At 40.3% G+C, this 23,523-nt stretch overlaps 1 protein-coding gene across 3 annotated transcripts in view; it reads left to right on the top strand.

Annotated features, from left to right (window-relative positions):
- Window positions 1-23,523, top strand: part of REV3L (REV3 like, DNA directed polymerase zeta catalytic subunit) — a 241,847-nt gene that overhangs the window by 118,775 nt on the left and 99,549 nt on the right. For all 3 annotated transcript variants that reach the window (XR_010600094.1, XM_005287599.4, XM_024102440.3), the window contains 2 exons: window positions 792-952; window positions 7,245-7,341. Coding sequence is in view for 2 of the 3 variants with exons in the window: in XM_005287599.4 (XP_005287656.2) it covers window positions 792-952; window positions 7,245-7,341 (258 nt within the window). In the remaining variant the exon portion in view is untranslated. The remainder of the gene's footprint in view (window positions 1-791; window positions 953-7,244; window positions 7,342-23,523) is intronic.

Raw genomic sequence — 23,523 nt, 5'->3', positions numbered from 1 at the left:
CTATATGCGCAATGTGGCTGAGTTACAATTGCTGTGGGAACCATATATTGAAACTTTTAGATTTTAATCATTCGTATTTGAACTATGTTATCTTATCATAGTTTCTTCCTTTAATTTCCTAGTTTTGATTTTTAGATAACATTTTATTGTATTATATAGTCAAATAAATACACTGATTCCCTTTACAAATGCAGATACCATTCTGACATTCAGATAAATTAATTGCATATGTTTGTAATTATTCAAAGGTAGATATGTTTGTTTTAATGTACAGATCTTTGAAGAAAATACATGTCTGCAGATATATGCTGCATCACAAAGGTTGCTTTGTTAAAAAGTTAGAGTACTGTATTACGCATGCAGTGTTTGTAATTTTCAAACATTTATGACTTGTTTGTTAATATGGCAAAGGACCACAGGGGAGATTTTCAAAGTCACAAATAACATTTAGTTATCCAACTGTCCTTGGGCCATTGAGGTCAATGCAAAGCTTTCCATGGATCTCTGGGGGCCTTGGATCAGTCCCCAGAACTATTGCTATGTGCTTCTGTAGGGATTTTTATAATTGGACAGCTACAGCTCCTCTGTGCTTATTTTCAGATACTGAATTATTATTAGGGTAGACCAGTTTTGTTAAGGACATTTGTTAAAATGTAGACGTTTGCAGCATTTATAATGTTAGTAAAATCAAATATATTGTGGAACTTTTAATTATTTATTGTGATTTTAATTGATAAACCCAATAAGATGGTGTAACTTTTCAACATGTTTCAATTTGTTTTTAACTTTAGAGTATGTGAGCTTTTACAAGGTGGAGCCATAATGAATAAATTTTACCAGCCTCATGAAGCTCATATTCCCTACCTCCTGCAACTGTTTATAGACTACAACCTGTATGGAATGAATTTAATAAACCTGGCTGCTGTCAAATTCAGAAAGGCAAAGAGAAGAAGTAAGGTGTTTATTTCTCAAGGCTAAATCATAAATAATTGTCTTGTAGGTTCAAACCACTACTTCCAAATGGAACCAACATTAGGTTTCTGATTTTGCCATTGTTTGCTCTGTCTTAAATACAGTTGTGTATTATCTGTGTACTATATATTGTTCATTTATAGCTTTGCCTTCTTCATCAAAATTCACTTTGAGCTTTCTCTCGTTCTAATTTGTGCATGTTTTCTGGATTTAAAGAGCAAAATAGAGTGGGGAAAGGGCCACTTAGAGACATGTGAGCTGTTGCATAACTATCAAGGCATATGCTGCCTATGACAGATGTGGATTTGAATGTCAAGTCACAAAAGTTAGGCACCTGTTTTCCAGCCCAAAATTATAAGGGAAGCTTTTTCAGCTTGTACCACAGTTTATCTTTAGTTGAAGAATTCATGTAGAGGTTAGTTGCTTGATTGCATTGTTTAAATACTTTTGGTGTTCATTCTTTCAGTTGTGCCCTAGATCCTTTGTGGTTTGTTCTTTATTGTAGTGGCACATTCATAAAGGTATAGCTAGGTTATGTTATTATCCTCTGACAACATTTTTAATGAAAGTGCTTCTAATTAATTATACCACTGCTGTTTTCTCCCGGTTGAAATTTGAAATACATATGTCTGAGAAAGGGAGACATTTTTAACTCTCCTTTTGAAAAATCGGTTTGGCATGTTGTACTTTTGGGTAACATCAAATTCCTCTGACATAAAAGTATAATTTGCAAATGATTAATTGATGATGTGTTATAAATGCTTTTAGTATTTTGATGGGTCGGGAGAAAGGGAGAGACAAAATGACTGAGATTTAGAAAATAACTACTGTCCATTTTTGGTGCATTACTTAAACAAAAATGTAGAGTTGTGTATTTATCTGTCAGAGCTACAAAGGTTTAAAGGAATTGTTACAAATTATTATAGAAATGGTAAATAGTAATCTATATGATTTTAAATTGTTGTTTCCTTTTTATTTTTACTTACACACACACACACACACACGCCTTAATTTAAGGCATTTTAAATCACCAAGTAGAAAGTGTCGATTTAAATCAACTGTTTCTTTTTACTTCAGTTATTTTTGAAAGAAAGACGCAGTCTCATTGGTTAATATAACTATTAAAATGTGTTCATTTACAACTAAATAGAGCCTCTACACTAGATTTGGTACATCGTTTTGATACCGAAGAGGGTACTTTATCTATTTAAGCAGTTATATAACTTAATATTTTCAGAATCTTATTCAATGTACATTTTTAGAATGTTAGAAGATGGTGAATGATATATTGCTTATTTACTAAGGGCTTGTCTGAGCGCTTTAAAGCGCTAGTGTAGACAGGCTACGAGCGCTGGGAGCTAATCCCCTCATGGAGGTGGATTACCAGGAGCACTGAGAGAGCTCTCTCCTAGCGCTTGCGCATGACCACACTCGCACTTCAAAGCACTGCCGCGGGAGCGTTTCCACGGCAGTGCTTTGAAGTTTCCAGTGTAGACATTCCCAAAGTAACTAACTTTTTGCTCATGATTTGTGTCAAGCTGCATTAGGATGGTAACTGGAATTTAATTAAACACACAAAACAGTAAATAACTTTTTTTTTATTAAACAAAACAAGCCTTTAATATAGTACATGACATATTGTGCCATATTTATGAAGCTTGACGTTAAAAGTTCGATATTTTCCCCGATTCTTTCTGTATATTGAAAAGCAGCCTTTAACTCAAAAGTTTTTGATAGAGGCCCATGGATTCAGTATATATATTTTTTATTTAAATGTTTTAAGAGATTCTCATGAGTTTAGGCCTAAACATATTTGAATTAAAATTGGATTTAATTTTAAATTAGTTTATTTTAAAAAATAAAAAAGTATAGTTTAAACAACAAAATTTTTTAAAAAATTATTTAAATAAAAAAACTGACTTAAAAAAAATCATCACTTTTTATCCACCCTGAGACAGGCAGACACACCCTGTTATGAAGCCCCTTACAGCCATTTATTTTAAATGTATCTGAAAAGCTCTTGGAACCCTTAACCTTTCCACGCTCAGGAATAATTCCACCCTCTTGCTGTTCTATATGTCTGGAGCAGTGAGAGGTCAGAGGACTGCAGCTCAGCTAAAATGAAAAGATCTTCAAGGGGAATAATCTATGGGGCCCTACATCCAGTCATTGGGAGGAATAGGGGAGAAGCAGGATCAGGTACTTGCATTCTCCCCAAGATACCAAAAGAGCCTCACAGAGGCAGGCAAATAGGGTGTAGGGCAATGTTCCCTCTAATTTTTACGTCCGTGTGCATAATTCATTTTGTTATGTGCACCAATATGGAGGTAATGTGTGGCGCGGTGGGGCCAAGGGGTTCAGAGTGTGGGAGGGGGCTCTGGGCTGGGGGGCAGAGGGTTGGGGTGCAGTGGGGTGAGGCTGGGATGGGGCCAGGGATGAGGGGTTCGGGGTGCAGGAGGGGGCTCAGGGCTGGGGCAGAGGGTTGAGGTGCAGGGGGTGAGGCTGGGATGGGGCCAGGGATGAGGGGTTCGGGGTGTGGGAGGGGGCTCAGGGCTGGGGCAGGAGGTTGGGATGTGGGGGATAACCCCACTACATTTTCCAATATTAAAGCAACATGCTGTTCTCCTTCAGGTTCATCATTTTTAAATGACAAAACCATGACAGTAGTCTCCTCTTGAGGTAGCCTGGATGTACAGTAGAGGCTCAGAATCCCATCAATTTTACACTGAGCAAGCTCTCCTGCATCATGTGGGAAACTAACGAACAGCCTTCAATGTGGCATTTTAAGACTGGGTCTGATGGGAAGGGAGGAAAGAAGCTAAGAAAAAGACAAAACAGTTGCTGAGATAGAACTGCCAATGACAGAAAAAACGGAGTCAAGGGGAAACACTGAGAAACTTCTGCAGAGCAAGGGACATAGACAGAAATAGAGAGAGGCTGGTGGAAGTGGAACAAATGGTACCCTGGATTGTTAAAATCACTAGGAGTTGGGGGCTCCAGCTGAGGGGGTGGGCTCTACGATGGGGGTGAGGGGTTTGGGGTGCAGGCTGCCCTGGGGCTGCAGCGGGGAGAGAGGACTCCCTCCAGCCCTCTCTCTTGGGGCCAGGTGTGAGGCACCTCTCCCCAGCAGCTCCAGCTGGACTGGGCTGGGGGAAGGGCACCTCTCCCCGGCCGTGGCAGCTCTGGTGGGGCTGGGCCGGGGGAGGCCCCCCCCCCCCCCCCCCGAAGTGGTAGCTCCGGCTGGGCTGAGCCAGGGGAGTGGCACCTCTCCATGGCCACGGCAGCTCTGACAGGGCTGGCTAGGCCGGGCTGGGGGAGGGACACCTCTTCCCACCTGCACAGCCCTTGGTAGCCTGCTCCGTGGCTGCACAGCTTACGGGGAATTTAGGTGTAGGGAACACTCTCTTCTTCTGTCCTCCCTTCAGAGGTCTACTTGTCTAAATGTGGGGAGAGGAAAACAACGTTCAGATGTCGCACTTGGCTTGTAGGTGGGCTCAAAGAGTTGTGGCCAGTTTCATTACCTGTGGAAACAAGTCTTCGGGGCTCTAATCTCTTTCTCTGCCTCTTGCTTCAGACAGGCTCTGCCTAGCCTCTCAGCTCCTTGTCAGGTCTGCTATTTTTAGTCTTATCACCTGGAAGGGTGAACAAAAAACAACTGTGTCAGGCTAGCCCGTTAATTTCTCTCCCACCTTTAAGTGTGAGAGATCTAGTTCCTGAATGGAGGAGAGGTTGGAAGGGGAGAGTGGGTGTAGCCAAAAGAAGCACATGCCCGTTTCTTCTTCCCCTGTGGGCAGTACCACAGATTGTCCTGGCAGGGAGAAGCAAATCCAATATCAGTCCTGTACCTAACTGTGTTTGTGGGAATCAAACCAAGATGGTTGATTTACACAGGCAGTTCTGCTACTCAGCCAGGCTCAGGCAGTGATTTAAAGGGCCAGAGGCTCCTTTAAATCCCCACCCGAGCCCCACTGCCAGAGCCCCGGCGGTGATTTAAAGGGATCGGGGCTCCCCGCAGCGGCTGGAGCAGCGGGCCCTTTAAATCACCGCCGGGGAAGCCCGTCCAGTCCGGCACGGTGTACTGGCCTGAACCCAATATAATGCGGTCTCACCTATAAGGCGGTGAGATTTTTTGGCTCCTGAGGACCGCGTTATATCGGGTGGAGGTGCATGTCTGTTCCCTCCTGCTCAGTTGGGTGTATTAGTGAGGGGGACGGTGCCCCCGCCATACCTGCTGAAGACTCGGAATCTTCAGCAGTTAAGTTTCCTCTTTTGCCATGAACCCTAGGGGTTCTCGGACATCGCTGTAAGGCAGGGGTGGGCAAACTACGGCCCAGGGGCCGAATCCAGCCCTCAAGCTCCTGCCGGGGAGTGGGGTCCAGGGCTTGCTCCGCTCCATATATGTTCCCAGAAGCAGCAGCATGTCCCCCTTCCAGCTCCTACATGTGGAGCAGCCAGAGGGCTCCGCATGCTGTTCCCGCCCCAAGCAACCACGGCCAATGGGAGCTGCAGACGAGGCAGTGTACAGCAGATCCGCCTGGCCATGCCTCCATGTAGGAGCCAGAGGGGGGACATGCCGCTGCTTTCGGGAGCTGCTTGAGGTAAGCGCTGCCCAGAGCCTGCACCTCTGACCCCCTCCAGCGCCCCAACCCCCTGCCCCAGTCCTGAGCCCCATCCTGCCCTCCAAACCCCTCGGTCCCACCCTACTGCACCCCAGAGCCTGCATCCCCAGCTGGAGCCCTCACCCCCTTGTGCACCCCAACCCCCAATTTTGTGAGCATTCATGGCCTGCCATACAATTTCCATACCCAGATGTGGCCCTTCGGCCAAAAAGTTTGCCCACCCCTGCTGTAGGGCTAGACTTTATTCCAGGAGTGGCAAGAGGACTATAGGGGTCCCCTTAAATCTTCACAAATAACTTCTTAAAAATAGACTCAGATTGGATTATTACTGAAAATGGCCCTTACTTTTTTCATTTATTTGCAAATGGAGGTTGTTAAAAAAAAAAATGTAGGGGCAAGAATGCTTTAAAACCATTATTGTTTCAAGAAAATACATTTTCAAAATAAAATTCTATTTTTCCTAGTACCTGGTCTACAGGTAAAATGTTTGTTTATTAAATACTTATTTAGCAGTTTCAGTACTATACCTTTAAAACACATAAATGCTTACTGAGTCCTATTGAGTGTGTGTGTGAAAATATGTATGAAGCTGTTTCTCTAAATGATGCATGGTGAGTATCAGTGAACATGCAACTAATTTTGGAGAAGAAAAAGAGTATTTACATTCATTTAAGTATATATTTACCCAAGGGACTGATACTTGTCTCCTGGATCACTAATAGATCTTTGTTAACAAATATGGAAGATTTTCTTGTTGAAGGATATAAATTAAATTAAAAAAAAATGTTGGTGTGTGCCACAAGGCAATAAAAGTTGAGAAAATCCAAAATTCAAGCTGATCTTTAGTGTGGAAGTGGAAGACTTGACTGATCTTTTTAGAGTGTGTTTTTGCTGTTTTTGTCAAACAGCAAAAGCAAAACTGTTGCTTCTAGTGCCACTGCCTGTGTGTGCTTCATCGTTCCTTCGTCTGAAGAGTTAAGTTCCAGAAGGAGACCACAGGGAAGGTAGTAAATCTTCAGAGGGTACTTCCCCCAGCTTGACCCTGGAGCACAATTCCTTAAACTGAAACCTCTGAGCAAACTTATACAGTCCTTTCTTTATCTGCAGGTCAGACACCATCTGCTTTCACTGCAGATTTCTACTTACTGTTATGGACACCACATCTGGAATACATTGTATATTCTCTTTCCGTTCAGGGCATAAGAAAGACAAAAAGTGCTAAGTAATGTTTAGAGTTTTATCTGGTATCTGATTTCTATTGGGAGCTTGGCTGAGGCCCCAGGCATTTGGGAATCTTTAGGGAGGTTAGATCAGAGATGACAAATAATTTCCCTGGAAGTGCACTTAAAAAGCAAAAAAGAAAAGTAGTTTACAACTTTAATTTTAATGATTTCATTGTATGCTGTGGATATTTGTTTTTCTTTTTTTAGTGTGTGTCCACATGAATCTATTCATAGGTAGAGAAATTATCAGTAAGGTAAACGGTGGTGTGATTCCTTTTTGAAGCCTATGTTGTAAAGCATTTCTTTCCTTCTTTCAAAGCATTCGTATTGCTAGTGCAAACCTATGACTTTAAAAGGGTAATTAAGTGTGCAAATAAAAATGTAAAGTATTGTAAAACTAACGTGCTTCCTTATATGTTTCTGTTTTTAGGTGATACTTTAGGTGGAATTGGATGTTACAAAGATCATTTGCCAGAAAATTCCATTACTGGAACTTTTTTTCGATGGGAAGAGGATGAAATACCAAGGTCAGCATTTCTAAACAACTTTTTAAAAAATAATAATACACTAATGTGTAGAGAAGACAGAAACTTATGGGCAGTTAAATATATTCACCCTGAATGACCTCTGAATTCCAGTGTTTAATTTTAATTATCCCAGTATGCCATTTTTCTTTGTGCAAAGAATGCAAAAATTAGTCACGACATAGGTAATAATTTTGTGTTACTTTAGTTTTGTATGACGAGGACTCATTTAACCATCATCTCTTTTTCAGGATTTTGTTACTTGGTTGTAAAAACTCACTGTAGTATAAAACTTGAAATACAAATGTAAAATTCAGATGTCAGTTATTTTTAAAATAAACTTTCCAACTATTGGCATTTGATTAAAGATCAAATAAAAACAAGTTATTTCAGAGAATATTTACATCTTCATTGATAAATTCAAATTTTTATAATCACCCCTGTAGTAATGTGAATAGTGGACCATCAAACTACACTTATCTGCTGTTTCCTAAAGATAGCAGCAACCATTCAGAGCTTTAAAGTCTCTTGCACGCTTCTAGTCTTCCATGAGTTTCCCAGTCTTTAGTCAGTTGCTTGTAAAGATGTTTGCAACAGTTTACAGAAAAAGAGAGTGGAAAATACCTCATGCTGCTTAGAGCTATTTAATGTACCACAGCAGGTTCATTCCCTGAGCCACCTTCTAAACTTTTTCACAGGTCTTGTATCTGCTCACATTTTCAGAAAGCTTGAGATCATTCCTTTCCTTTCATTCCTCTTTGAGTGGCTTCTGCATATTCCTACTTGTATGGATCAAGGTACCTGTGGTGTGAGCTTCCAGAATCTTCTGGTGAAGACTGTGCTGGTACCACTCATCTCTCCCTCCTCACTGGGCGAAGGATTTTGAGGGTATAAAGGGAGTGACGTCAACCATTCTTCAGTTCCTTCTAATCGCTTATGGTGCAGTGAGCTTGAATCATATGTGATGTTCTCAATATTTCTTTTATCATTTTTTATTTCTTTCTGCCCTTTGAGGACTATTTTTATCTATAGTTAGTCAGCTTTTCTGAAGAGAAGAAAGGCAGGTGCCTGTAGAGCCTCAGAGATCATCTAAACCCACAAAAGTTGAAGAGCCACCTCACATTCCTGTTGATGTATGAGCCTCTTTGAGTTTGGTTTACTAGGTCTGGCCATCTGTAAATCCAGCATCAACTTTGGAGATCCACTCACTATAGCATCTAGTTGCCTGGTTTAAGTAGCACCAGTCACGGGATTAGTCCTGGCTGACCAAGTTCAGTGCCAGGGATCCATCACTCCTTGACTTTGGAGAACCACTTGCTACAGCCCAAGTGTGGTACCTAGGGGTCTAGCATTGTCAACTATTCAGATCTATTAAATGCACACGTTCAAGAATTGAGAGCATTTACAGAAATTCTCTGCCAATTCAGATTATTCCTTGTGCATCCATCCTTATGCATTTTAATCAGATCACAGGACAAATCATTGGCCATTGTCCTTGTGACAGATGTGATGGACACACGGAATATTTAAAGACTATTATATCAACTTTATAAATGTTATACATATCTTTATTTAGTGATTATATTCCTGACTAGTTCCTGCAGGAACTAAAAACACTGGGCGGATAATTAACGTACATCCCTAATGCAGGTAACAATTTTGTGGAAGTGTCACTCCTGCCCTCCCCTTACACCCTCTGTCCTGGGAAATAGCATATACTGGTTTGACTTGGTTCAATAGGCCTGCATACAAAGCACTGTAAACTGTAAAAAGAGACTGCTCTTCTCAGGAAGCGGGTCACTCATCCTCAGTCCAAGAACTGACACTAGACTTGTGACCAAGAGAGGCAGACCATGCGGAGTATGTAAAGTACTTTAAATCCTAGCAGTCTCCATATGGAAGACGGATGACTGCCCGGCAACCTACACTTGCAGAAGCTGTTTATTGTTTTTTAAGATGTTATCGCTGTAATTCTTTTAGTCTGCAATAATAATACTTTGCTTTATAAAAGTTGGCTGGTCACTGGCTAACTCTGTCATTGCCCCTGAGAGAACAGAAATGCAGGTTCAGAAATAAAAGTCCTGTACTAAAGTCAGACCTGCTGAGATAATTGCAGTGAATTGCGGTAGTCTGCAGCCTAAGTCCTTGGTCTGAAGAGAGAGGATTGTGGGATCCTGCCTGGAGAAAGTTGACTGTTAGAGGCCTGAGAAGGTACCTAAGTGGGGTACCTTCAAGAAGGCTACAAAGGGATCAGAGGTTCAGTAACCCTGGGAACTGGCAGTCCTGATCAGCAGTTGGTGATAGGGAAAGCGAGACTTCTGGAAGAAAAAAGTTGAATTGCCTGGAAGGGCATCTCAAAGCCCTGCAAGTTTTCTGTGTCACAGGAAAACAAAATACAGTAGTTACTGATCTCAGTCATCAGTCAGTCTGTCCAAGAAATGTGACATGTAAAACACGAGGGTCTTCAGATTATAGAAGCTGGCCACAAGTGCCAAAAAAAGTGAATCTTCTGCTCCAGATGTAGTTTTTCAAGAGTACTCCTCATTCTGGTGGAACAGATTTTAGGTGCACGAGTTTTCTCTTTCTTCCATTTTAAAGCAGAAATTTTTAAAGAGAAATAAAAATGACAGAGCTTTGCTATAATAATGCCGCCAAACTGGCAACGGAGGTCATGATATGTGAACCCAATACAGATATTACAGGTCTTGCTATTCCCTTATTTGCAGATCTACCCTGTCAGGGGGCATATCTTCACCTAGAAAAAGATTTGTGCTTTCTGCTTAGTTAGTAAAGCCAGCCATAGGGATTTTTTTAGTGTAGATGATTGAATCTGAGGGTTTTCATCTGGCCAAGGATTAAACATGACAATGGTCTGAGGTCAATGGCTTGCTATTTTTAAGTCCTTCACCAATTTCAAAATAGCACTGCTGGTGGAAGGAACTAGTAACTACGTTAACTTCTGATATTTCACTAACCACTACAGATATTAATGAAATCCGTCTTTCTCATCCTTTACAGATTGGTGGCCCCTTATACAAAGTCAAAAATTTTCACAATCCCCTGACATTTTCTATAAAAGCAAGAGTAAAAAATGATTCAGTAACTCGGTATAATACAACTACTCCTACAACTACTAAATGTGACCTCACAAACTTTGAAGCTTTGGTTGTACAGACGTTATTCTCAAAACTTCATTTCTTTTGCTTTAGAGCTGTAAAAATTTGTTCAAAGCCTCACAATCCTCCTTGTTGCCTTTGCTGACTCTTTACCCACTCCCCACCCCCTCCAGGAGTTGCAACCCATGGTGGAGAAGTAGTGCAATACACCATTGGAAAAACAAGAGTTTTTAGCTTTAGTTCTGATAGTTTGTGAGATATTAAACAGAAGAATCACACTGCTCTGATTTCTATCATACCTTACCTCCACTTTCAATTCTCACCTGACAGTGTATATCTTGAGAATTATTACAGCTAAAGCTAAAGCTATATGCCATTTAAAAAATGTAAACACCTAGATTTCAAATGGTGGTAAGGCATTAATCTCAAAATCCAGGACTTTATGCAAAAATAATATTTAAAAAAGTTATGTCTTTCACACTCTATTAATCAGAATAATTGTATTCTAAAGTATTTATATCGCTAAAGATACTGAAAAAATATTTATTGAATGTCAGCTATTGAAACTTATCAGTATTTCATCAAAATTCAAAAAGTTAGTATTTTCTAGAAGTGGGAACTGCAGTAAAAGGGCAAAGTCATTTGAGAGGCTGCTAGAATCCCATGCTGCTGTTGATGCAATAAGCAGTTCCTCATCAGGAGATTCTTCATCAGGAACTACAAAGACCTATTTATGTAATGTGATAAAGATACCTGATTTAGAGAGAAAAAGATAGTTTGATATTTTCTCCACTTAACTCAGGTGTGCTGTTGTAGCGTTTCTTGGACTTGGAAAGAGGAATTGCGCACAATAACAGCAGCAATGGCCTTGAGAAGCCTTTAAACTTTGCAGTAGTTCCCCTTGCACAAAGACACAAATCCGCTCGTTAAGTCTTGTTATTAACCAATAATACTGCAGATTTTGAGGGAAAAAATGGATATAGGAGATGCTGAAAAATGTTAAGGTCTTATATTTCAAAACCTGCCAGAACTAGAAACAATTTGCCAATCCATTATAAATACTTTAATATCTAATAAAGTTTTCTAAGCAATGGTCCTGGACCAGTCACCAGAGAGCATTTTCAGTGCTTGCTGGTGGCACTTTGTGTAAGTGATAATAGCTAGGAATTGTCCCTGAACGTCTACTTTTTCTGGAAGTGTAACTAGCTGGAAAATTTGTTTTACAGCATTGGTTTTAATAGAAATTGTGATAATCCTGTGGCAGTCCGATTAATCACAGAATGATCCAGGTATGTTGAGTGGGATTTATTTTGGAGGACGGTATATTTTGGAGCTTAAAAAAGCTTATAGTGTCCCATTAAAATCCCAATGTAGTATACTGCCCTATATCTATATGAATACATTAAAGTATAAAGAAGATGGAAATGGTCTATGATACATATCCACTGCTTTAGACTAGAAAGCTGTGCTTAAATAAAATTGAGGCATAGCAGGAGACCTTGATTTATCAGGGAATTCTGAACATCTCCTAACTGTTGCTTATCTGCTGTCCATAATTTAAACTCAATGTTAATCCTATGAATTTTGGCTCCCATATGGTGTAAAATGCAGCATCACACCGTCATTTTAAAATTTAAAATATTCTGAAATTGAGTCTACTCTTCTCCTTGTTAACCTCAACTTGGTTTACCATCTACTGTCTTTATGTTCCTTCTTCCCAAGACTCTAGTTTAGTTAGGCTGAGATTATTTAGTTATTCTGAGCACTCAGATTAGCAGGAGAGTAAATGGTAAAATTTTCCCATTTAAAAAAAAATTCTTCTGGTGAAAATAGCCACAAAAATCCATAATAAGATCAAGCACTCTATCAATCACTCAGATTCATAGAGTTTAAGGCCTGAAGGCACTATTATAATAATCTATTCTGGCTTGCATAATACAAGCCATAGAATTTTATCAAGTGATACCTACATCAAGCCCAGAACTTCTGGTTGAGTTAAAGTATATCATTTTAGAAGGACATCCAATCTTGATTTAAAGACTACAAGTGATTGAAGATCCAAAACATATCTATGTAAATTGTTCCAATAACTATCAGTTAGCCAGTTTAAATCAATTTAATATGTGCTGCATCGATTTTTGTATAGTTCTAATTTTTTAATCAGAATGTTGTACAGTACTAAGTCAAATCCCTTAGAGAAGTTTAAGTATATGATTTGTCAACCAAACTTGTGATCGCCTCAAAAATTTCAGGTTGTCTGGCAAGATATATTTTCCATAAAACCGCATTGATTGGCATTAATTATGCTGCCAGCCTTTAATTCTTTACTAATTACATCTCATCAACTTTTCCATGCTTTTTCTTGAGATCAATGTCAAGCTAACCAACCTATCATTACTCACAGGGAAGATAATTGATTATTTTTTTTAAATAAAAATTTGATTTTTTTAAATTTCAAATTAAATGCGTTTTTCTTTTCAAAAATCTATTTAAAATTAAATTTGAAATTGACAACTTATGTTAAGGCCTAAACTTACAATAATTTATTAAAATATTTTAAATTAAATAAAAAATATTAAGCAATATATATTTGCTGCCAAAGTTTTAAAGAGTCAGATCATTGAACTGGTAGAAGTCACTAACTGAGCACATGGAACCAAAGTTTGCTGAAGTACTAAACGAGCTTTTATGCAGTGATGTTGGTCCCAGGATATTAGCGAGACAAGGTAGGTGAGGCAATATCTTTTATTGGACCAACATCTATCTATTGGTCAGAGAGACAAGCTTTCAAGTTACACAGAGCCTTTTCTTCCGGCCTGGGAAAGGTACTCTGAGCATCACAGCTAAATACAAAGTGGAACAGATTGTTTAGCATAGGTAGTTAGCACATATTCTAAGGAAGCATTCAAGGTGGAGTGGCCTGTTAATACCTCTGTAGTCATAGGACAAAAAAGGGGGGTGAGGTAGGGGTTGTGGTAATAAGCCAAAAATCCAGCCTCTGCTCTGTCCATGATTTTTAGTGTCTAGCAGAATTATGAATTTAAGCTCTTCAGGCTCATCTTTTGAAAGTGTTGTGCAGGTTTATTTTGAAGATGAGGACCGATAGGTCAGATATAGAGTGATCACTTTGTGAAAAGTGTTCACCCACAGGTGATAGGATGTTTTTTTGTCTTTTATCATTTTCCTGTGTGAGTTCATTCAAGAGCGTAGTGATTGTCTGGTTTCACCCACATAGTTGTTATTTATCAGAGGGGTAGCCATGTTAGTCTGGATCTGTAAAAAGCAACAAAGAGTCTTGTGGCACCTTAAAGACTAACAGATGTATTGGAGCATAAGCTTTTGTGGGTGAATACCCACTTCGTCCGACGCATGTAATGGAAATTTCCAGAGGCAGGTATAAATATGCAGGCAAGAATCAGTCTGGAGATAACGAGGTTAGTTCAATCAGGGAGGGTGAGGCCCTCTTCTAACAGTTGAGGTGTGAACACCAAGGGAGGAGAAACTGCTTTTGTTGTTAGCTAGCCATTCACAGTCTTTGTTTAATCCTGAGCTGGTGGTGTCAAATTTGCAAATGAACTGAAGCTCAGCAGTTTCTCTTTGAAGTCTGGTCCTGAAGTTTTTTTGCTGTAAGATGGCTACTTTTACATCTGCTATTGTGTGGCCAGGGAGGTTGAAGTGTTCTCCTACAGGTTTTTGTATATTGCCATTCCTAATATCTGACTTGTGTCCATTTATCCTTTTACGTAGGGACTATCCAGTTTGGCCGATGTACATAGCAGAGGGGCATTGCTGGCACATGATGGCATATATAACATTGGTGAACGTGCAGGTGAATGAACCGGTGATGTTGTAGCTGATCTGGTTAGGTTCTGTGATGGTTTCGCTGGTGTAGATATGTGGGCAGAGTTGGCATCGAGGTTTGTTGCATGGATTGGTTCCTGAGTAAGAGTTGTTATGGTGTGGTGTGTGGTTGCTATAATAGTTGTTATTGGGGCCTTTAGTGCTCTGGATAAGGTATACCCACATGTTACGATAGGCAGATTTAGGATCCATGGATCTTGAAAGGTGTGTTGTAAGGGGGTGTTGATCATTGTAGCATTGGAAATATGTCTGCAGGCTTGTTATTCTGGCAAGGTCTGGGGCCACTTTGAGTGGATGTATCCTGGTCTGTAGGTGGGGAGCTTGCTTCTGATGATGAGCTTGGAGAGGTAGGGGAGTTGTTTGAAGGTCAGCTTTTGACAGCAGTAGCCTCTTCTGCAGATGCAGAGAAAGTATTTTCTTCTTTTCAGTTTATTCAACTCTTTCAGTTCAATGACTAATTTATTTAAAGTTAAGAAAGTAATTGAGAGTTGAAAAAGCAGGAAAACTTGTATTCCTCTTCCAGTATATGACTAATGCCTTGTTTACACTACAGAGTTAAGTCAACTTAAGTTACGTCAACTATCATATGCCACTTCAATTACATCCGTTATGCATGTCCACACAATGCTCCTTTTGTCAGCGGAGCCCGTCCCCAGTCAGTGCTCTTGCATCAACAGAGAGAGCGTTGCATCAGGGGTAGCTATCCCACTGTGCAACTTGCCACCCTCTGCCACTGGGAGATCTCAGAATGAATCGCAATGCATCACGCAGACATGTTCATTGTCCAATGATGCAGTTCTTTCCATCCCATCGTTCCATGAGCTTCTGACTGAGTTTCATGCCGTTTTTAAATGGCCCTGTAAACTGTGCGCCTGTGATCTCTGCCTTAAAGCATGGATCCTGAACTGCTGACCAGTCTGATGATGAGCATTAAGAACACAACATGGTTAGTCTTGCAGTATTTTATGAGCTGGGAAACAGAGAATCTGTGGTGCCTGCCCTGCCCTGTGTAATGGAAAGAAACAATTCAAGATTGCTGCTGGCATTCACGGAGCAGCTGCACTTGGTGGACTGTCGGTATTGGGCTTGGGAAATAAGCACTGAGTAGTGAGATCACATTGTGATGCATGTATGGGATGATGAGCAGTGGCTGCAGAACTTTTGGATGCGCAAAGCCACCTTTCTGGAACTGTGTGCAGAACTCGCCCCTGCCCTGCGGCACAAGGACCACCAGAATGAGGGCTGCCCTCACAGTGGAAAAGCGAGTGGTGATTGCTGTGTGGAAGCTAGCAAATCCAGACTGCTATCAGTCAGTTACAAGTCAGTTTGGGGTTAGAAAGTCCACTGTGGAGTTTGCGGTGATGCAAGTGTGCTGGGCTGTTAATCGCCTTCTGCTATGAAGGACTGTAACTCTGGGTAATGTGCATGAAATAATTGATGGTTTTGCAGCAATGGGATTCCGTGGCAGGGCAATAGATTGAATGCATATCCCAATTTTGGCGCCAGACCATCTTGTGATGGATACATCAACTGAAAGGTCTACTTCTCCACGGTCTTGCCGGCACTGGTGGATCACCAGGGCCATTTCACGGACATCAATGCAGATTGTTCAGGAAAAATTCAAGATGCATGCATCTTTAGGAACACTGGACTGTATAGAAAGCTGCACACTGGGATTTCTTTCCAGAAGATTGCTATGGGGGATGGGCATATGCTCATAATGATCCTGGGAAACCCCGCCATCCCCTTGCTCCCATGGTTCATGGAAGTAAGGGGGAACCGAGACAGAAGCAAAGAGTGCTTCAACAACAGGCACCGAATGACTGTTGAATGTGCCTTTGGCAGATTTAAAAAGTCACTGGCGCTGCCTTTTTGGCAGGTTTGACCTCATTGAGGAAAATATTCCGATGGTCATAGCAGCCTACTGTGCATTGCATAACATTTGCAAAGTGAGGGGGGAAATGTTTCTACCTAGGGGTAGAGTGATGAGATGGATTGGTTGGCTGCTGATTTTAAGCAGTCCAATACCAGGGCAATTAGGGGGGCTATTTGAATCAGGGAGGCTTTGAAGAAGTATTTTGACAATGAGTCACAGTAATGTGTCTTTGTGATGCATTTGGCCAGGCAGTGTTTAGTTGCTGCCTTGAATGACCCCTGTAATGCTTGCCTCTTGAAAAATAACTAAAAAGTACAAATGCGAGACAAGATGTAAAGCAATGATGTAAATCAAGGTTTCCTGCTTCCTGATTTAAATCAGGATTGAAATCAATGATTTATTCACTCTGATATAAAGCATCCATCCTGGTTATACAAGTTATCCTGTTTATTCTTATTAAAAATTGGCAAAAATTAGTTTTTTCCAGTCCTCTGCAGCTAGCTCAGTATTCTAAAATTTGTTAAATATCAACATCAGTGGATGAGAGTGTTACTCAGTCAATTTTTAAAACTCTTGGTGCAAATTATTGGTTTCTGCATATTTTAAAAATGTTTAACCTTAGTATTTTCTGTTTAACGTGCTTCCTAGTTACTTTTGGAATAGATAATATTTATCACTGTAAGTTGTGAATATATCACCCATCCAGCTTCTTTCCAAATACAGAACAGTAATATTTATTGATTCTGCCTTTTCTGCATCATTATGAACTCTGAAGGGCCTTTCCATCAGTCTTAAATTTGAAATTCCTGTTCTTTCTCTTTAACAGAAATTGTATTATTTTCTTAGAGAGTTACACTCAGCTACCAAGAAGCACTTCTAACCACATAAAAATTTAATTATATCTGACATAAGATTTCATAGTCAATTTACTGGATTAGTGGTAATGTGATAAACTATCCAGTTTGATTTACAGTCTAGAGACTGCGTGAGTAACAGGGTTTGAGAATCTTTCAGAAAGTGTGCCTAGCCCCTTAAGTGAGAAAGTATCTTATATTAACATGAACATAAAAATGGCCATACTGGGTCAGACCTGTGGTCCATCTAGTCCAGTATCCTGTCTTCCAGCAGTGGTGGTCAGTGCCAGATGCTTCAGAGGGAATGAACAGAACAGGGCAATTATCAAGTGATCCATCCCCTCTTGTCCACTCCCACCTTCTGGCAGTCAGAGGCTTGGGGACACCCAGAACATGGGGTTGCATTCATGTCCAGCCTGGCCAATAGCCATGAATAGACCTATCCTCCACGGATTTATCTAATTTTATTTTTAATCCAGTTATATTTTTGGCCTTCACAGCATCCTTTGGCAACAGGTTGCCTGTGCGTTGTATGAAAAAGTACTTCCTTTGTTTTAAACCTGCTGCCTGTTAATTTCATTGGGTGACCCCTGGTTCGTGTGTTATGTGAAGGGGTAAATAACACTTCTCTATTCACTTTTTGCACACAATTCATTATTTTATAGACCTCCATCATATCCCTCCTTAGTCTTCTCTTTTCTAAGATGATCAGTCCCAGTCTTTTTAATCTCTCCTCATATGGAAACTGTTCCATATCCCTAATAATTTTTGTTGCCCTTTGTACTTTTTCCAGTTCTAGTGTATCTTTTTTGAGGTGAGGCAATCAGAACTGTACGCAGTATTCAAAGTGTGGGTGTACCATGGATTTATATAGTTGCATTATATTTTCTTTCTTCTTATCTGTCACTTTCCTAATGGTTCCTACAATTCTCTTAGCTTTTTGACTACCACTATACTTAAGTATAGATCTTTTCAGAAAACTATCCACAATGACCCCACGATCTCTTCATTGAATGGTAACAACAAATTTAGACCCCAACATTTTGTATGTATAGTTGGGATTATGTTTTCCAATGTGCATTTATCAGCATTTAATTTCATCTACCATTTTGTTGCCCAGTGACCCAGTTTTGTGAGATCCCTTTGTAACTCTTATCAGTCAGCTTTGGATTTAACTATCTTGAGTAATTTTGTATGGTCTGCCAACTTTGCCACTTCACTGTTTACCCTTTTGTCCAGATCACTTATGAATATGTTGAACAGCATTGGTTCAAGTACAGATCATTGGGTGACCACACTATTTACCTCTCTCCACTGAGAAAACTGAACAATTATTCCTACCCTTTGTTTCCTATCTTTTAACCAGTTATTGATCCATAAGAGGACCTTCCCTCTTATCCATGACTACTTACTTTGCTTAAGAGCCTTTGATGAGGGATATTTCTATAGCTAATTATAGAGCAAGCCTGATAAGAAGAGCAGTATGGTGAATTTTGCCTTAATCAAAATGTTGATGGCTACTATACATAGCTTTGAGAGGTTTATGTGCACAATGGGGTGTGTGTGTGTGTGTGTGTGTGTGTATGTATGTGTGTATCAGATTGCATATTTAAAATGTGGAATTGGGGGATAATTTGAAACTCAGAGTTGCAACATCCCAGAATGGGTGGAGGAGAGATAATTTAACAATTATTTTTGACCCTTCTGTTAGCAGCAATTAACCTAATGAAAACAGACCCCTTTTGATGCTGACAATATGACAACCAAGTATCTCCCTCCTACTTTTTAAAATAATTTAACAATCAGAAGAACTTTAATCATTTGATTGGAATACTACTGCAGATGACACTAAACTGGGAGGGATGGTAGATATGTTGGAGGGTAGGGATAGGATACAGAGGGACCTAGACAAGTTAGAGGATTGAGCCAAAAGAAATCTGATGAGGTTCAACAAGGACAAGTGCAGAGTCCTGCACTTAGGACGGAAGAATCCCATGCATTGCTACAGACTAGGGACCGAATAGCTAGGCAGCAGTTCTGCAGAAAAGGACCTAGGGGTTACAATGGATGAGAAGCTGGATATGAGTTGACAATGTGCCCTTGTTGCCAAGAAGGCTAATGGCATTTTGGGCTGTATAAGTAGAGGCATTGCCAGCAGATCGAGGGACATGATCATTCCCTTCTATTCTGCATTGGTGAGGCCTCATCTGGAATACTGTGTCCAGTTTTGGGCCCCACACCACAAGAAGGATGTGGAAAAATAGGAAAGAGCCCAACGGAGAGCAACAAAAATGATTAGGGGGCTGGAGCACATGACTTATGAGGAGAGGCTGAGGGAACTGTGATTGTTTAGTCTGCAGAAGAGAAGAATGAGGGGGGATTTGATAGCCGCTTTCAACTACTTGAAAGGGGGTTCCAGAGAGGCTAGATCTAGACTGTTCTCAGTGGTACCAGATGACAGAACGAGGAGTAATGGTCTCAAGTTGCAGTGGAGGAGGTTTAGGTTGGATATTAGAAACAACTTTTTCACTAGGAGGGTGGTGAAGCACTGGAATGGGTTACCTAGGGAGGTGGTGGAATCTCCTTCCTTAGAGGTTTTTAAGGTCAGGCTTGACAAAGCCCTGGCTGGGATGATTTAGTTGGGGATTTGTCCTGCTTTGAGCAGGGGGTTGGACTAGATGACCTCCTGAGGTCCTTTCCAACCCTGATATTCTATGATTCTATGATACGCTTTTTTCTTTGATGTTTAAACCATTGTTAATGAAAGAATAAATTGGTTTTCAATCACTGATGCTAGGTCTGAGTATGTCACAAACGAAGAATGCAGTCTCCCCTCCATCCTCTTCATTTTATTAAACTTGTACCAAATGTATTAATACCAAGCCACTTGACTGTTCCATTTGATATACAAAGTTCTGAAAAGACTAATAGTCCTGATGTACTTACTACAATTCATAACTGAATTTAAAAATGCAGTGGGGAAAAACATTAATCTTGAATACTATGGTGTAACTAGTTAATTAGCATCCATAATAGCCCCATAAGAAAAGAGAATGATACTAACTGGTACTCATATCAGCATGACAAACTTTTAGATACAGTATTGCAAATTCATTTATATTTCATTTTAAAGGATAGCAAAATTAATGAAGGGAAAATGTTATCATTATTACTTTTATCTTCAACATTATAGCATTGTTTAAATGATGAAATCGGCAATTATGCTGAGGTCTGATGTGGATCTGAAGAGTGACAATCATCGTTTTTAGCACCATCAGGAATTCATCATTTGAAACAAGAAGTTATAGACCTGCAACTTGTGTTTGATTCTGTCTATTTAAAGGGGAACTATAGAACACTTCTGTAATTCCTAGATAAACTTCTCATATTGCTGAAATCTCAAATATTTCTTTAACTGTACTTTCTACTAAAAGTTGTATGGAAGTGAATTTGTGGTTATTTGGAAATCTGTTCATGCTTGGGATCAGGGCCGGCTCCAGGCACCAGCTTACCAAGCAGGTGCTTGGGGCGGCCACTTCAGAGAGGGACGGCACATCCAGCTGTTCGGCGGCAATTCAGCAGACGGTCCCTCACTCCTGCTCGGAGCAAAGGACCTTCCGCCAAATTGCCGCCACAGATCGCGATCGCGGCTTTTTGTTTTGTTTTGTTTGGCTGCTTGGGGTGGCCAAAACCCTGGAGCCGGCCCTGCTTGGGATGTTCTCTTTTTATATTGCTACCAAAGCAGAAACTCTTCTGTCTCTCTTTAAAATGTATTTGTAGAGTTACCTATTGTATGTTCTTTTTAAAATAAAAAAACTGGAAGTTATGCATTTCTTCCAAGTTATAGGAGATAATGTTGTCATGTGCATAACGGTGAACAGTCTGTATTAAGGGTCACTTTCTAGGTTCCTGTCCACTGGTGTATTTGGCTTTAAAGGTTTAGAACGGTTGTCTGGTTCATACCAAGAGTAGAGACTGCAATATATTATTAAGGGGATATTCCATTTTTCAGATGAGCTGTTTAACATACGTCTTTACATCAGTTAGAGAAGAGTTGAATGGAGTTCTATTTTAGATCCCAGGATATTTCCCCAAAATAAGGAAATAAGTGATATTGTAACCAAGATTATTTCTCCATAAGTGGAAGAGGAATATAGGTGACAGTGCCAAAGTGGCTATAGCTTCATGTCTGTTTGCTATATAAATAGCCCTCCCAAAGCAAGGTATTTGGTTTCCAATGCTTTTATTATAGAAACTAGTGCTTAATGACTACTGTTGCCTCTATAATCAATGTGCTGCTGATAACAAATTCATGGATTAGGTATTCCAAAGCAGTTCATAAAGTGTGTAGAAGTGCTATTTCTGGGTCCCAGTTCTGCTGGCACAAAACAGATGTGTAGCTTCTCTCAAGAAAATTAGACCAATAGCAGCCAATGACAAGTTCACATTTTGATAACCTTCAGCTAACTTCAGACTTCCCCTTTTCTCTCCTCAATCTTTTTCCTGCCTCCTAAGAAAAAGAACATATTACAGTCTCTGCCTTTTAGAGCAGTAAAGCTTGGGTTTTTTTGTTTTTTTTTACTTGTAGGCCTTGCTATTTTTGGAGTAGGGAGGTAGCATGAGCTCAGGGTACAAGAGAAGAGGGCAAAAAGTTGCACTGGTTTAGAAGCACCTTCAGCCTACTTTAGCAAACCCCCTCTGCTGTGGCTCAAGCCTGCATTCTGAAGTGACTTCTGATGACCTGTCAAAGCACTGGGCCATAGCTTACATGCCCTTCACCTGGGAGCTTGCACTTCGGGGGGCTCAGACCAGCTGAACTCCCACACTGGATTTGGAAGGACCTGTTGGTGGACTCACCCTCCTTTTTCTCTAAAACACAGATAGAATCAGGATAAGGAAGAGATGCTACCTCAGTGTTTTATATCTTGATAAATCAGGCCTTTTCTAGAATTTAGTTTCAGGGAGAGGGGAGCAAGAACTGCTGTAAAGAAATTGTCTTAATTGGGCCCCAGCAGAGCAGATCTTCATATTAGGTATATCTCCATATATTAATTTATCTCATAGAACTGGAAGGGATCCCGAAAAGTCATCGAGTCCAGCCCCCTGCCTTCACTAGCAGGGCCAAGTACTGACCCCAGATTCCTAAGTGGCCCCTCAAGGATTGAACTCTCAACCCTGGGTTTAGCAGGCCAATGCTCAAACCACTGAGCTATCCCTCCCTCATAGGCTAGCTGGGTATGACTTTATCAGAAGGGAGTTTGTATGTGAACCAGCTTTTGTTCACATTCCCTGGAACCTTCTAGGCTGCTAGCTGTTTTTTAAGGTGGAGCTCAACAGATGGAATCTGAGGTAAATATTTTTCAGAGAACATTTCAGTAAAGCAATGATGACCTTTGCTTCCTAGAATATTTTCTCTTGGGAGATGGGTCCAGAGATTAATTTATTTGTCAACTCTACGTCTTTACCCCTTAGTATTTTGTATGCCAACTATACAGCTAATATGTTTGAGGCTCTCTTTGTGCCCGAGAAAGAAAATATACAAGTAGACTGGTTCATTCATCAAAGGATTCACCCAAGCAATGCGTCTTGGAGAACTGCATATTCCAGTTGCAAGTGGCTTTGTGGGGCCTTATCCAAATAGAACTGTTCAATAAAAGGCACAACAGGAAAGTGGACATGTTCTGCTGCAGTGTCCAAACCATCAGGCAATAACAGGATCCATTCCTGATCTCATACTAGACCTTCTCCTAGCTAGTAGTCCTTAGTTTGTTTAGTTGGTTTGGGACCCTGGTAGTTTTTTTTTATTTGATTGTTTCTTGTTACATTATCCCAGAGAAGCAGTTTATTTATGTGGGGTTTGGGAAATAGGGCATCTTTTGCATTGTTTTTCTTTATACTTAATGGAAAATGCTGAACCAGTCCCTACTTGTTTTGCACTATAGAACTCTGACCCAGAAAGGAGAATTTTCTTACTGCTAATTCCTTTCTGGGTCCTGGATTCCACCAACATGGATTCTGTCCAAACTGATGAGAGAGCAATGGAGAGAATAGTATTACTCTAGATGAAAGGTGACAAATGAGAGCTGCTTACTAGCTGCTCCCCTGCCTAATCTGCATATAAAAGGAGCTACTCTCTGTTCTACAACAGTGGAATCTGCATCCCAGAAAGAAATTAGCAGTAAGAATATTCTCCTGTTAAAAGCAAATTCTATTCAAATATGTACCCGGTTATTTTCACATTTGAAATCCATTTAAAAGCCTCACTGCCACAGTATTTCAGAAATGGCATCTTCGCTTCCTCCCCCAAAAATGATCTCGGTATTGGGACATCTGTATGTATCCAAATTAGAAATAAGTATGTGTGTATTGATTTAAAAACTTATAGTAAATGGCAATAATAATTGATAGTTACGTGGACTGAATTAGCATAGTAATTTTTCCCTGCAACTATTTTGGTTGCCACTCCAAGTAAAGGAGA

This window comes from Chrysemys picta, chromosome 3, assembly GCF_011386835.1.
Source record: "Chrysemys picta bellii isolate R12L10 chromosome 3, ASM1138683v2, whole genome shotgun sequence".
Taxonomy (NCBI): Eukaryota; Metazoa; Chordata; order Testudines; family Emydidae; genus Chrysemys; species Chrysemys picta.
The sequence above is the reverse complement of the archived record's forward strand: the minus strand, read 5'-3'. Positions and strand labels throughout refer to the sequence as shown.